We start from the raw sequence: 14,761 nt of genomic DNA on the forward strand, positions 1-14,761 counted from the left end.
GCTTTATGTCGATAATTACAAGGGCGTATGGAAGGGAAATTCCTAAGAAATGATATAAAAATAGTTTTTTTCTTTAGCATTTCCTCGGTGTTAGTAACCTGAATTCAGCTCTAATCCCTCTTTTTGAGCACATGAAGACCGACTGTCTCTAAGGTGTCTTACGGGATAAATTGAGTACTGTCCCATCTTGGAAGTGACCATCTAAGTGAGAACTTGTGGAGCAAGTACTTGAAACTCCATTGGTAATATAATTTAAAAGCCAAAGTTTGTCTACTAGACAAATGAATTTCACCTTTGAAAATAATTTAGGGATTATGAAACGGAGTTATTCACCCAAGCTTGTAAAAAACTAACTACTATAGCCTACAGTAAATACAAATGGAAAAGGAAGCAACACAGGTCCCCTTTCATCATCAAACTATCTTAGGCAGAGCTAATCATAGTTGGCCAGACGTCCAAAGGATTAGGTTTGTACTGGAGAGAGGGGAAAAAATTCGCTCCACAGATCCTTTGAGGGGGAATGCCTTTAGGGCAATAATTACTTTCGCCAACCATAAACGTGACGCTTCGCCAACTGGCTTGCAAATGCGTGAAATATGGGGCGGAGCGGTGACGAAGGAGGGAAAATTGGACCATACCTGCTCTGCACCAACCAACCCACCGACTAAGATCGCGGTACAGTGAATCACTCAAAGGATTGACTGAATCATTCGGCTTCCTGTAACATACACACACGTAGACAGACTTGCAAAAGTCAAACTGTGATTCATTTTTCCCATTACAGAAGGCGCAATTCATTAGAAGGGAATTGGTGTTCAATTCGTCTTCCTCTTCTCTTCCCTTCCCACCCCGCTACCTCACCCCTGTCTCCATTCCTTTCCTCTTCTCTCCTCTCTCCTCGTCTTTCCGTTCATGTAGTTGCAATTTAATTATAATTGATGATGATGATGAGGGGGGAGAGGAGGAGAAGGAGGAGGGAGGGGAGGAAGGGAACAACTGCATTTCCCTCGCCATGGTCTAGCTTAAAATAGCTTCCCGTCATGTAGATTTTATTGCATAAACACAACTGTTTTCCACATTTCATTCTTCACAGCGAATCAGCATAGCGAATTCATGATTTACCCAATCACGATAGCTACCACGAGAGCTTTCAATCCTGTCTCATCAGTAAAATCTTTCTCTTCAATTAAATCTTGCATAATATTTCGCTATTCCCTAAAAATATTTAAAGTAACTCTTCCTTTGCAAATTGAGCATTAGTTTCACGCTTTTAAGGTGAAAAGACTCCGCATCGCATCATAAAAAACGCTATTACTTCCTCCTGACTTTAAACAGACCAAGGGGGCAGGATATTTAGCATTCTTTAAGAACTATCAGACAAAAATTTTTAGTAGCCCTTTTTGTTTTTGTTTCAGGGTGAAAATAATGAGTCACACGGCTAACCCTTAAGGTCTCGCCGATTCTGAATGTCGAAGGAGAGGGTGAAAGGCTGTCTGTCTAGACGCGGAGCACCTATTTGGGGTACACGTGAATGATTTATGTTGATACAGTAACGAATGTTTACTTGCGCCGACTTCCAGGTCAAGGATTGGGTAATTTAGGCCGAAGGGGGAGGGGACGCAACTCACCTTACAGAGAAGGCTTCGTCGACACACCGTTCCATCACGTTGAACACCACAATGTAGACGCGGATCGAAGGGCCCTAAAACAATTCCCCAAATCAGTCAGATTAGAACGTTTGATTAAAAGGAAACGAACGATGACTGATAGAAGTAGCTCCTTGAACGAACTTTTCTCCTGATTACTTTTACCCTATGGGCTACTCGCTTGATAGCCTTGATCGTAAAGCCCTTCCTCAATCTCCTTCATCCTTCACATTGTCTCCACACTTGCAATCTTTAAACTCTACCCAAATGTTGTTTGAAGATTTGTGGACAGGATAAAGCCATTTTGTTTATTTAAAAAGTGTAATGGCACACTGAATTCACACTTAAATTAACTTTGGATCAAGAGCAAGTGGAGTTATGTAGTTTACGTTTTGCCATGATAAGTGCAATTTTTATTTGTGATGGACGTTAAAACTACCACCAAGAGTGGAAAACTTTGCAGTAGTGACATTTGCATTGGAAGTCTTTTTGTCTCTCTCCGCTCCCCATCACATTTCATGAAAGAATATTTGTCTATATGTGGGAAAAAAGATCTTGCTTAGAACTGATAACTAAAACACAGGGGCAAACTTGCCAAAATGAGAGAAAAGGGGAGAAAATGAGGCTTCTGCATTTACCCGTGCCTCCAGAGAAGGCGTAAGAATGAGAAATTCCCATAAATAATTCGTAAAGAGTCCGGTCTCCAGTCTCTCTGTGTGCGTGTGTATGTGGGAACCGTAGAGCCATTATAGAAGCTACTTGAGATGCATCCACCCGTATATATACATAGACTCCCAAAATGGGTGTTGCCCATGAAAATAAATCTAAGATAATGCGGTTCGCTTAATTTCTCTTGCTTTCTCTCATTCTTTTGCTCTCCTCTGTCTCCCCTGAGCGCGGCAATTATTGGCTCATTTACTATAGTATGCCGCCAATCTACCAGAAGCGCTTACCTCAAAATCTCGACTGGAGGCTCTCATTTACTAGGCGAAAGCTGCAGGGTGTGATGAATGAAAGGGGGGAGTGTTTTTTGCTCATATAACCCGGAAAAACTTTAGTCTCTTTCTTCGAGGTCACACAAACGCAAAAATTGTCAAGTGGAATGCGCACTTTTCGGTCATATTTCTGGGCATGCATCCCGTTCTGACGCAATAAAATTGCAATCTCGTTGTTCACAACCCCATCCCCACTCCAAGTTGAGGAGAAGTCTACAAACTTTGCCCAGACAAGGTAGTAAAGCTAAAAATGCATTCACAGAATGGTTATTTTTGGCCCAGAGGCAGAAAAGGGTGGATACTGAGAATGTATAATCCATCTGCGCAGCTAGTGATTAATGCGTTTTGTGCCTCTCTTGTCTGTAAACCGGTCCAGCTCAAACCCACATTGGGAGATTCACAGGTCCAGCAGAGTGGACATCCACTTTCTGACAGCTGCCACTGTTTCTGTCGTTGATAGTATTATTGTTGACATCATTAAGGGAGGGAACAACAGGAAGCAAGGCAAAAGGGTGGTTTTATAGCGGAGTAAAGGTGGTATTTCCAGGGAAAAGGTTAATGGAGCCAAAAGTTATGGCGCCGTTGCTTCTAACGTGACCGCTGTACTCCCTTCCCCCTTCCTCTAACCTCCACTCCGGCACATAAGATGAGTCATCGAGGCAAATTCTGCGTTCTCCTTCTCTCTCACACAACCGGTTTCTAGCCCAGTAATCACCTCAACCAAGGGGTCATATTGTACTCACCTAACACAGTATTCCGATGTTACTTGGAGAAGAAGCAGTGGTATCAGGTAGTAGATGTTTTGTTATTTAGTCGATTTTAGCACACCCAAAAGCCCTAGTGACATCTAAGTAGAGAGACAAGGGATGTAGGGCAATATACCCGCATATAAAAAACAACACACCCCACTTACACAAGTGCAGCGGAAGGGAGCCATTCAGAGAATCCATAGATCGCCTGGACCGAGAACTGTTCTCGCCCTTCGTGGACTTTGAATCGGTTGCTGAGGGTGTGGGTTTGACTATCTGCTGCTCGCTAGTAGTCACGGCCACTACAACGGATTGTTCAACAGGGAAAACCGTCTGTGTGACCTGCGTTTGCTCCCGTTGCTGTTCCCGCTGTTGCTGTTGTTGTTGATGAAGTTGACAGGCCTCCAAAGGCACAGACATTTCAAAAGGTGTCTGTGACTCGTTGGATTCGGGGAGATAAGGTTCTAAACTGGAAAGTAGATCATTCGGTTTGAGTAATGGTAGACTTTCACTAGTATCTCCCTCGATGTAGTCACAAGCGGGCAGCTCCAACGAATCCCATATCTCCCAGTCAATATCAGCCGTCCCACCACCTACAGCTGTGTTCTCTACCCAGCCATTAGAAGCAGAATGATCGGGGACGACCGTTGGCTACAGTGTCCATCGGAGAGAGAACTGGCAACTTCTCATCCACTTTTTGTTCGTCCGTGGGCTGTCCAGGTGCTGACTTATTTTCGCTGATCTTCTTGTCTGTCGGTTGCTCGTCTAGATTGACAATGGATGCGACGGCCTGTTCCACCTCCACGTCATTTTCACCATGAATACGTGCAGGAGTTGTATTGCTAAACCGCACCAAGATTGGCATAACAGTAGGTGGCGACTTTATCTCATAGTTTTTAGCGTATACAGACTGGTCAGGGAAGCAGGTATTTAAACATTGCGAAGACGCGGCATCCGTGTTGTTGAAGACACTAGAATCCACTGAATAGGTAGAGGAGGAGGAAGCGGAAGGAAGGGTGAAAAAATCGGGCGACGGAGTCTCCAGAGTGTGCGAGTGACAGTCAAAAGTTTCTGAACGACCCACGGTTAGGTATGACTCCGACTCGTTCAGGGTTGAGAGGTAAGTGTTCATCGGTTGCGTGACTGTCTGATCGTGGTGTGGGACCACTGTAGAGGTCTTACCGATTTCACCGCCTTGAGTGGAATGCAAAAGATCATTAAAGTAGACGTTTGAATCCTTTAGGTCAGCGAAGTTGATGTCATTGTTGTTGGTAATGGTGGCAGCGACACCATTGTTACTGGCATTTGTGTCATCATAGAGCTCTGAGGTGTCAGGAAAAATGTCGTAGAAGTCAAAGAAGTCTGGTGCTGTGGAGGTATTATTTCCTTCCTCTATTTTGACATTATCAACCTCGTCAATGGAAGGCGGAACATCTACTGGAATCTCAACATTCGAAACATTATTGACGGATTTAAAAGAATCGGAGACATTAAAGAGTCTTGGCGTTTGTTCACAATCATCATCGTGATTCCAGCTTTGTGGAAAGCACTCTTGCAGCATGTCTTGTCGATAGGTGTCAGAGGGTCCCAGATTTGTAGAGCTTGAGGAGTAAGAGAAGAGGTCTTTGGAGTGTTTAGATGAAAGACTGCACTCTGAATCCGAATTCGACGTAAAGACTACAGGACATGAATCCGCCGAAGGTGTACTGATCTTCTTGTGACGCACACCTTGAGAGAGGACATGAATTAAGTTGAAAAAAATGAAAAGTAACTTACGGAAGTGTTCAGCAATCCGACTTAGAAGGATGATTGAGTTGCAGAGAGTGCACAAGATTAACTCTGCTATGGCGTCTGATTTGCCGGGAAAACGTTTTTTGAGGGAGAGGTTAGTGAGTATGGGGGGATCTACTACGGCAACTAAAGATAGGTAGGAGTGGTAAATACCTGAGTAATTTAACCGTGTACTTTTAAGTCTGTAATGTAAGAGCTCCCAGGGATTCCGTTCAGACATGAGCCATACACTACATGGAAGCTGACGGATTAAGTGTCAGCCTTATTTGTTTTATTCCCGGAGATAAACTAGACAAAAACATTGTTCATGATCAAGAATTCAATTACAAAGAAGTGAATTTAAGACCAACGCTATAGCAGGTGTATTTTAAATTACTCTAATAAATGTCGTAGATTTAAGTACTCTTTTCAAAAAAAATGAAATAAAATAAGAACAAGATAATTAAACCACCAATATGAATAAATTTGGTAACGTCGGTTATGAAAAAACTTTTTATACTTTAGATTGCCAAGCAAAAAATTGCAAACGTCAATTTAAAAAAATTTAAACGAGTTTTTGTAGTATGGGTTGTAAGATATGAATGACTTGAAGTAAAATGATGAATGCACTAATAATGACATGAAGCCAAGAAACCGTAAAGCTAAATCAAATGCGTTCAACGGAAAACGCAATTTGACATAGAATTAAAAAGCGATGGCATAAAAAGGAATAATAATGGGGTACTTTTTACCCACCTAACGCGATGTCCCTCGGGAATTCAAAGTCATCTCAATTACGCAAAATGTTTTTGGCTGGCTGTACTTGATAACAAGTGATAAACTAAAACAAGTGCAGGTGACGTAACTACTTACTCTATTTTTGGACAATAAAAACACTAAAAAACTTGCACAAAAGACGAAACTAAAAAATTTTGTGAGCAATTATTGTTGTAGATGTTTTTAAATGATGATTCAACGTCAATAATATGCTCCTAAACAGCTCAAGCATATTAATCTACATTTCAGACCTAGTTGCGTTATGTATGCACCATTACTTAAGCTCAGTCCTAAACAAACATTGACAGCATATACTTAGGGCTAGTTCTACCAATAGTGGTCCCTTAAACAGTGATGCAATGGCTTTCGTATTTTACGTTTAACAGATTCTATAGTTTTGGAGGATAATTTTGTACGAAAAGCAAAAATGAAATAAAAATTCTAATTGGATGATTTCTAACATGAATGTATGGAAAAATAGTGCAGAAAATTGGGAACTATTATCTATACAGGTAGCCTTACCGTCGACCTTGTGCCAAAAGCAATTCTCTAGAGCAAAGAAAACTTAAGCACCATCATTTTACCACTATTTCGTTTCATGCTGCACTTTACGCATTGTTATGCATTTTCTGTATTGTGTGTTTACACATATTTTGGGTTGGAAATCGTTCGGCAAGTACATATCTTGCAACGGTGGAGTCATCCAAGCTCTGAAGATAAATAATAGTCTTAAATGTGCATACTCTTAACTTCGTTCTATACTCTAAGTATTATTACTAGAAATATCCTTCTCAATATGTTCTAGAAGCTACACTGCACGAGTACCATCTCTTTTGGCAAACTGGTAAAGTCCGCGACCAAGAAACGTTGGAAGCTGCTTCGGCCTTGCGCTACAACAGCCGCAACAGGCCTATGATCTCAGCTTATATCGTGACCTACTACGCAATACTTTATAATCAGGTCCATCCTCTCTTTACCTATCCTCTTTGCTCTCATACAGCTCCCATTCATTCCAACAACCCTGAAACGTCGGTCCAACTCTCTTTTGCCTCCAACACAGTTAGATTGGTAATAAACAGGCTGTTCACAATCCTTTGCCTTCCGATGCGGATCGCTTAATCATCTGCAAAACTAGGCTCAACAAAAGGAAAGGAGACGATAGTAGGAGAAGAAACGGTGTAAAAGTCACTATAGGCGAAGAAGCCAAAACACTGAGAGTTGTTATATGTTCAGAATCGCCTTGCAGTTGATGCCATGGCCCAATGCCAATGGCGGCGTAACTTTACCAGGATTGAGGGTTAAAAATATAGTCAGCGCATAATATTTTATCTACGACAACCTCGCAGCCTAAAGGATATATTTGATTCTCATGGGTGAAACAAAATTTGGTGTTCAGCAAACTTGGATAATTCGTAATCCCTCCTCATGCTACTTGCGCATAATAAGTTCTACGCTACGGAAACTTCACCATCCAAAGGTCTGAAGCCCAAGTCAGACGATGGGAATGTCAAAAGTTGCACAGCCAACTTCCTAATGCTATTTGATTGCAGTGTCTTGAGTGTTCCCGAGGTCATAACAAGCCAAAGCGTTACCGAGGAACACCGGCTGAGGATCATGTCGGAAAGCGAGCAGGCAATCAGCAGCAAACGAAGTTAAGCAAATCCGCCCTTTATCCTATCCTTCTTAATTCTAAGCCCCTTTGAACTTACAGAATGGTGTGATAAGGGAATATTTGTCAATAATTATTATAATGAGGGATCGGCTAAGAAATGTATGCGATTCGACCTCTACCCTACTTTGGAGCAGTCTGACTACTCGTTTATTACAAAAGCTTTGCACCGAAAACATGCGCTGGATCAAGATTTGTATTACTCACTATCAAATCGCTGTATTATTGTCAGTTTCATCGTATACCATTTGCGTCTTACTAAAGCACTAAGTATATTAATGTTTTGTACCTTTTGTAGGTGAAAAAACCACTAAAAACTTTATCACAGGCACCCTAGGTGTAAATCATGCAAGGAATTTTGGTTTTTTAAACACTGAGTTAATCACAGATTTAGAGCATTATTAATGAGCACACACCCGAAAGTAAAAGTATTTTACCTATCACGCTTTAATCATTTACTGGACTCTTGCCCAGTGTTTGTGCGTCAATAAACTTATGCCTGAATGTTTGGTATTTACCAGATTGTTTTTTCCCAAGAAGGTATACCTTCATTCGCAGCCTTCACATTTCTATTAATGGTGTTTAGCCAAGTTAAACTTGATAATTTGTCGAGCCGACCCCAGCAGTCACAGCTAAATGGGTTCATTGGATGATACTGAGTCCAACATTTGGGACGAAAGCGACGTCCAGGGTTTCAGTTTTGATGTAACAGTTTCTTTCGTGGCATGATTGAGGTTTATTAGGATATAGAAACGAAAGACAGTCAAATATACTCTGGTAAGACAATGTGGTTTATTTTATCCTTATTCTAAAGATGCCCTTGCAAAGAACATCAGTGGAAACGCTGTAGAATCAGCTTTTGTTCCGAGTAATTAAAGCTGCAGTCAACACTGTTGTAGGCCTTGCTAGTGAGGATTGTTCATTCTGCAACCAACGCCTCAGTAATGTTGTTAAATATGAGGACAAGTCTGCATTTTGTTCAGAAGTAAACGGCTTTTTAGTTTTGTTTTAAAACTTTTATCAAACAGGGCTGTTGGATTGACTGCTTGCGCTCCTCCTTATCTGATCTGAGAAGTGGTGGAATAAGCTCTTGGCCAATCGATATGTTTGTTTCCTTAGGAGCTAAACGTATGCTCATCCAACTAGCCGCAGAAACATTAGATGGAGATTTCCTAATAAAGGTGATCCTAATCATACGATCACGACTTGATCAAGATCTTTTCTTCTCCCTTCTTCTCGAAAACGAACTCGGCTACAAGCATTACTTGAATTTCCTTACCGAAGCTTCCCAGACGTCGGAGGCGGATGAACTGATGCTGTAAGTCTGATTGTTTTTCATCTAATTTATTTCTATCTAGTGCTCATGGCGCTTTGGAGGATTCAAAAGTAAATGTTTCTGTGGTAATTTCCGAATCATCTTTCAGATCTCCACTTTTAAAAGCCGTATGGAAGCCATTCAAACAGGAAGCGCCGAAGAGGCGGAAAAAGCCATGCATCAGTTGCATCTCTTTGCTGCGTAGGACCTGGTAGTTAGTTTACCCCTCTTGGCAGGACTGAACTAAAATCTGCGCCTTCTCTCGCTCTAATGCACGAGTCGATTACAAACGCCGCAGAGTTGTTGAAATTTCAATTGAAAATCGTATGATTTTCTCCTGTCATCATCACAATTTTAGAGGTCGGAATGGGCTGCATTTCTCGGTCAGCCGCCAGAAGGACCGGCGAAATCGATGCTGAGTGAGCTGGAGGGATCAATTGTGGGACAGAACCTGGCAAACACGATTCTCGCCTGCGTTTTGATGGACAAAAATGTGTCCAAAGGTAGTCGTGCTGAGCAGCTTAAAACAACGCACAAGGTGAGTCTTCAAGGAGCTCCAGTTCTTTAAATCCTGTGGGCATTAGAGGGCCAAGAAGCGTGAGGTTATTGTTCTCTCCTTGTTTAAGTTTTGGGTTTTCATTAAGATGGCTTGATTAGACTTCGTTAATGGTGTCTTGGCCCATCAAATGTCAATCAGACCTGATGGATGTACTTCGAACGTATCGTCTTGTACCTTTGCATAGCATCTGAGGAAGGTGCGGTAGCAGAGCATACCACCCAGAAGTAGTTCGAATAAACCATTTAATTCTGGTGGCGAATTACTCAACGTCAGATGCATCATATTCAGGGACGTTCTCTCCTTTTCATCATAGATAATGAGGAATTACTTATCGCTATCGAGATATTCAAATAATCCAAGATTAGATTCTTAAACGAATTCAGCTATGTTTAGCACAAGTGACGAAATGATTCGTTTGTACTTCGACCGCGAGAGGAAAAGCTTCAGTGGAAGCTACTAAGCCAATGGATCCCTCAGAAATTCCATTCATTCACAGATGATAATAAGTTGAAAATATTATCAACTTGTCTTTGACTTATTTCACGTACCTTATGCGAATGCATCGTCCATTTCTGGTTGTTAGCTGACTTGTGCTGAGAAATGGCCTTCGCAGTGCAGCATTAAGCTAACGAAAACGTTGCTGGCTGTTTCCACACAATCCACTCACGGAATACGTCTTGATTCTCAGACAAGTGCCACTCCATCCCTTCAAGTTCATACTTATTTCGTGTATGATACACTGCAGGCTCACCTGTTCAGTCGGGATTTTTTTGCTTAAAGTCAAACAGTTAAGGCTGAGGCTTTCCTACGACTAGGTGTGCAAATAAAAACTTTTAGAAACATTCAAAGCCAGGGAGGGAGTAACAGACTATAATGGTTATTAATTCAATGAAGAAGCTATGTCAAGAAACCTTCTGTAACCACTGCACGAGCTTATTCTCTTACCTTGATGTAATCAGACACTGAATTCTCATGATCACTACCTCATTCTGGTCGTGGTCCATTTCCTGTTCCTTTACAATTCCATCTCGCTTCCTCATTCTTCGCTGACCAAATAAGACAAAATGTTTCAATACTTTCATTGATGTGCTTGGATCTAAAAATATTTCATGTATGAAATCCATAATCAGGCAATTTAGGGTACTTTTCGTAAATTAAGAAAAACCAAAAACACGGCCTAACCGTTCTTCAGAAGAGGAATTCTCATTCATATTAGGAATTATGGGAACAGGGTGATGGTCATGAATGAAGTTTTGTTAAAAGCCTGGCTCCCCATTTTTGTCCTCTCAGATGTCAGATGAACACTTTCGGTGGTTGGTTCTTGAACCCCTCATTCGCATGGAACTGTGGATGCAGATCGATCTGCTGCTGCTGGAAAAGGTTTGTTCATTTTCGCCTAATTTTTGTATCAGCTAATTAGCTGAGTTTCCGCTTAACAGTGAACCCTAGACAGGAATCGCAAATTTCCTTGTGGGTGGATTTCACATCCAATTAGTTGGTTGCAATGGACGTTTGGCCATGGTATCCGATCGCCTGGAGTTCATGCGGCTTTAATGTGTGAAATCAGTTGAGAATCTGACCTCCAAGTAGGCCTTAAGTCGGGCTAACTCAACTGACTTAGTCGAAAAATTTGCACAAAGAACCAGTGTTGTATCACCCAATTACACAATGATGGTGGCATAGCTGGTTTCAGTTCCTAACCATTCACCCCGTTCCGAAGTTTTTTTGCAACTTGACTGACAAAAGTACCTTAAATCATCGCAATGAGCTTGGTCGAATGGCCCTCGAAAAGGCTTTGCACTCAATTTCAAATGGCGTGTTGATGTAAAAACGACACCTCCAACTCATTCACCGTGGTCCGCTCGGGTTATCTGCATATAGGTGGTCTGATATCGCTGCATTACCAACGTTGCTCAAATCCAGACACCTTTACTGGAGGTCATTCCGGCTCAATACCATCTGAGTCAGTCTCAGCTCATTTCAAAGTATTTTTTCCCAAGTTTGACAAAAAACGATGCCTCAAATTTTCAAGACTTATTTGGCTCATGTGTTGAAGCATTTGTAGTGACGGGTTGGTTCTTGCACAACGCAACTCATACTCAAAGACAAAACGCATCATCCCACGGATTTATAGAGGTAGCTTGAAATACGATCATAAACAGACAACGTCGTGAACTTTCGGAGTGAAGTCCGCAATGTTTTTCGTACAAATTCATTATCTGTCCTCTTGCCCTTCCAGAAATGGCTAACGCGAAAGCCGTCACCGTCGCTGCCAATTGATCGTCTTATTCTCTTTCTCCATTCGACAAAGGCACCCAAAGACGTACGTACATCCCTCTCTGACAGCCTAGTTGCAATTTGCACCAAAAGTAAGTTGTCTTCTTTTCCTCTCCCCACTTAAAGGTCACACGCAGATTCCTGCAGTACATGCCAGATTCGGAGAGCCTGATTGATCTGGTCGTGCGTCTTGGTCTCTATGATCTTGGTCTAGAGGTGGGTTATTGTGCTGGACTTCCCTGCAAGGTGCCTCGATAGAAACACACAAAAAGCTCAGTATCGGAAGACTACATAGCAAAAACAAAAATTATTCCAACTCCCTTTTTCCTAAGCATAGCCCCAATTACACCTTTTTTCTGCCTTCCCAGCACTTCATTCGTCGACGTGATGTTGCAGGACTACGAATCCTGCTTTCGCGAACTCCGAGTAGTAAAGAGGAGTTTAAGATCGGTCAAACATACTTAGGCAAGCCGGTGGGTTGGTGCACATTCTTCATCCTCGCCTCTCCCTTCATTTAGACAAACCAATGGGCGGAGTACGTGCCTCGGAACTGAGCAGCATTGTGATACTTTGGCGTTTAATTTTTTGTAACTTTGACTTGATTTTTAATCCCACTTTTCTGAACATAGAGTAAATGAACCAAAAGCCTTTTAAGAGCTCATGGTATCTGGGACGGGAATGCCTAGCTATATTGGAAGGATAGTCACTAAATTGAAGGCAGTCATGCTGCCTCCTCCTTATGAAATCGGAAAAGCAGGTTAGTAGTAGACACCCTTTAAGTAGCTATCGCTTGAATTAGCAGCCAAGTCCTTCAAATGCTCAGCCAACTTTCAGGAAAAATTAAGAGATGTTAGCCAACGTGTCGGGCGTGGAATACATACGACTACTTTCATCGGAGGTTAAAGAAATCCGAGGCTTACAAACTACTAAGCAAGGAACAGCTTAGCAACGTTTTGGAGGATTTCAGCTCATTTGATGTTTATGTGTACCACTGTGGAATCCTTGTCCTAGAGGTATCCAGGGGGTAAAATTAATTACAGATGCATTATGTCGAGAAGAAATGCGATTTCTAAAATTTGGCTGAAAATTCGATCAAACCGTGAAATGTCAGACAGCAATGGGGAATCGGAGGAACTTTGCTATCCTGCTCATCTGATTCTATCCCATTTGCTCTCATTGGAAAGGATATCATATAGCCCATTCTCAAAAGTGAAATGGCTTGTTTTCTTCAGGTTTTCAAATATTGTCCAAGATCCTTGAAGTGTCACTTAATTCGAACCAAGGAATATATTTCTGCGAATTGCATACACATCATAAAAGATTAGGTCTTCGTGAAAAAATGGGCGATGCGGAATGCACCAAGCCTGAGACGATTCTACAGAGGAACTTAGCCATTTCTGCGTCCCAGTGTGGTGCGTTGAGTACTTGCATTCGTCAGTGCGTTGCGAAGAGTTTGTAGACGGAGGGTGCCCCATTTATTGATGTGCTTGAATAGAGATAGAGGGTCGTCCGACTGCTTTTTTGACTCGTACGAGGCTTCAGTGGTCCAGGTGATCTTCAACAGGAGACCAACGAAGCCCACCGAGAGCGTAAAAAGCAACTTTACTACGATAACGTAGAAAAGGTTTTCGGTCTGTTGTTCGATGAGCCTGAGAGAATTATGCAAGAAAGGCGAGAAACCTACCCAAAAATGGAGAGATGAAAGCAAGCGACGATGAAGATAATAACTGAGACGCAAGTGGCCAGAACATTTCGCCCCTTGCGCATCAGTAACCACGGTGTCAGAAAAATGACAAAGTTAAAAATCTAGGTGGCAGATTGTATTGCAGCGATTCTATCCTACCAGCTCGAAATTGGCGTCCAGACTCAAGGCAATATAAGCCCAATCGAACTCCAGAAGACGGGTTCCAGTCCAGATAGGAACAATTCTATAAAAAAAGCTCCATTTGATAAAGAAAACCTACTTTGTGAAAATCAAGTCTCCATATGACCAGCCAATGCATCCGAGAAAAACAGCGATTTCGCTTCGACCAAACATACGAGAATACGTGAAACGAACGGCAAGCAAATTAATCAAAACTCCCAGCAGTTCCTAAAAGAGCTATGGATTTATCCTATAACTATACGCTTACGTAATTAAATAGGCCAGCGGGTGACAGCGTATCAAAGTTGAAATATACCAATGTTGCCAGGAACATCCTTGCCAGTTGAAAAACCCCGTATATAAGTATGACCTGGATGCATCGCCAAAATGCATCGTGCTCTTTTCTGAAGGGAGCATTAATTTTGGTAAAATTGAAGCATACAATCCAGCAGCTCTGTAAGCAAGGACATGAGGTCCACCAGCGAGAGCCATACAATTAAAGAAGTAGAAAAACCCCATTTGAGAACATCCAGCTTGGAAAAATGCTAGAAACAAAACGGATTAGACACCACGATATGAGAAAGAATCCAAAAAATAGCGCCTCAGAGGTCAGTAGCGAGACAAACTCAAAGGTACGGCCAAAGAACGGACCAATTAGAGGGCTGAGCAACGGCCTGTGATACGTCAAAACAAAAGATCCGACAATGATTTGAGGTTAGATAAGGAATTTCAGTTAGACTGTAGCGTCTCTTGTATAGTGAATTGGTGGGTTTATGGAGCACCAGTTTTCCCTTTTGCATCTGAAACCTATATACTCATCAACATTGTGTGCAGCAAATTTTCACACATTGATAATCACTCACTCTTTTTCGGAAACACAATATACCCTTTTATTAGCGGTATTGTAATACGCTTGTTGTTTGTTCGACGGTCAGTTTTGGTAAGGAGCCATTATTGACTTGACTATCGTATCTCGCTGAGTGGGCCTGCATCCGAGTCATGCCAGTAGCCCAAGTACCTTCTGTATGTCGAATATGCATATTCTGCCCCAGAGTTATGTCTTCTTTCGTCTTCAAGAAAGTCTCAGGGTGCTACAGTATTATTCAAAAAGTTATTTTGGCCAGATTTCAGAAAGTAATT

At 41.9% G+C, this 14,761-nt stretch overlaps 3 protein-coding genes across 3 annotated transcripts; 1 reads left to right on the forward strand and 2 right to left on the reverse strand. All coding sequences in view use genetic code 11, as the record gives it.

Annotated features, from left to right (window-relative positions):
* Positions 1-1,438: 1,438 nt before the first annotated feature.
* EGR_06972 (hypothetical protein) lies at positions 1,439-5,401 on the reverse strand (the record flags this gene model as incomplete). The annotated part of the gene is made up of 6 exons (XM_024496221.1): positions 1,439-1,512; positions 1,565-1,702; positions 3,555-4,041; positions 4,085-5,118; positions 5,167-5,307; positions 5,356-5,401. The coding sequence occupies 6 exons, from the start codon at positions 5,399-5,401 to the stop codon at positions 1,439-1,441; spliced, it is 1,920 nt and encodes a 639-aa protein (XP_024349338.1).
* Positions 5,402-8,242: 2,841 nt separating this feature from the next.
* EGR_06973 (hypothetical protein) lies at positions 8,243-12,311 on the forward strand (the record flags this gene model as incomplete). Its single annotated transcript, XM_024496222.1, has 14 exons — positions 8,243-8,311; positions 8,350-8,383; positions 8,421-8,474; positions 8,506-8,591; positions 8,635-8,924; positions 8,965-8,992; positions 9,031-9,122; positions 9,158-9,245; positions 9,280-9,459; positions 10,771-10,860; positions 11,720-11,803; positions 11,884-11,973; positions 12,126-12,230; positions 12,276-12,311. The coding sequence occupies 14 exons, from the start codon at positions 8,243-8,245 to the stop codon at positions 12,309-12,311; spliced, it is 1,326 nt and encodes a 441-aa protein (XP_024349339.1).
* An 833-nt stretch (positions 12,312-13,144) lies between these two features.
* On the reverse strand, positions 13,145-14,140 carry EGR_06974 (Transmembrane protein; the record flags this gene model as incomplete). The annotated part of the gene is made up of 6 exons (XM_024496223.1): positions 13,145-13,406; positions 13,442-13,563; positions 13,601-13,685; positions 13,722-13,849; positions 13,890-14,025; positions 14,064-14,140. 6 exons carry the CDS (start codon positions 14,138-14,140, stop codon positions 13,145-13,147), a joined length of 810 nt encoding a protein of 269 aa, XP_024349340.1.
* Positions 14,141-14,761: the final 621 nt, after the last annotated feature.

Source organism: Echinococcus granulosus (genome assembly GCF_000524195.1).
Source record: "Echinococcus granulosus chromosome Unknown EG_S00067, whole genome shotgun sequence".
In the NCBI taxonomy this organism is placed as follows: domain Eukaryota; kingdom Metazoa; phylum Platyhelminthes; class Cestoda; order Cyclophyllidea; family Taeniidae; genus Echinococcus; species Echinococcus granulosus.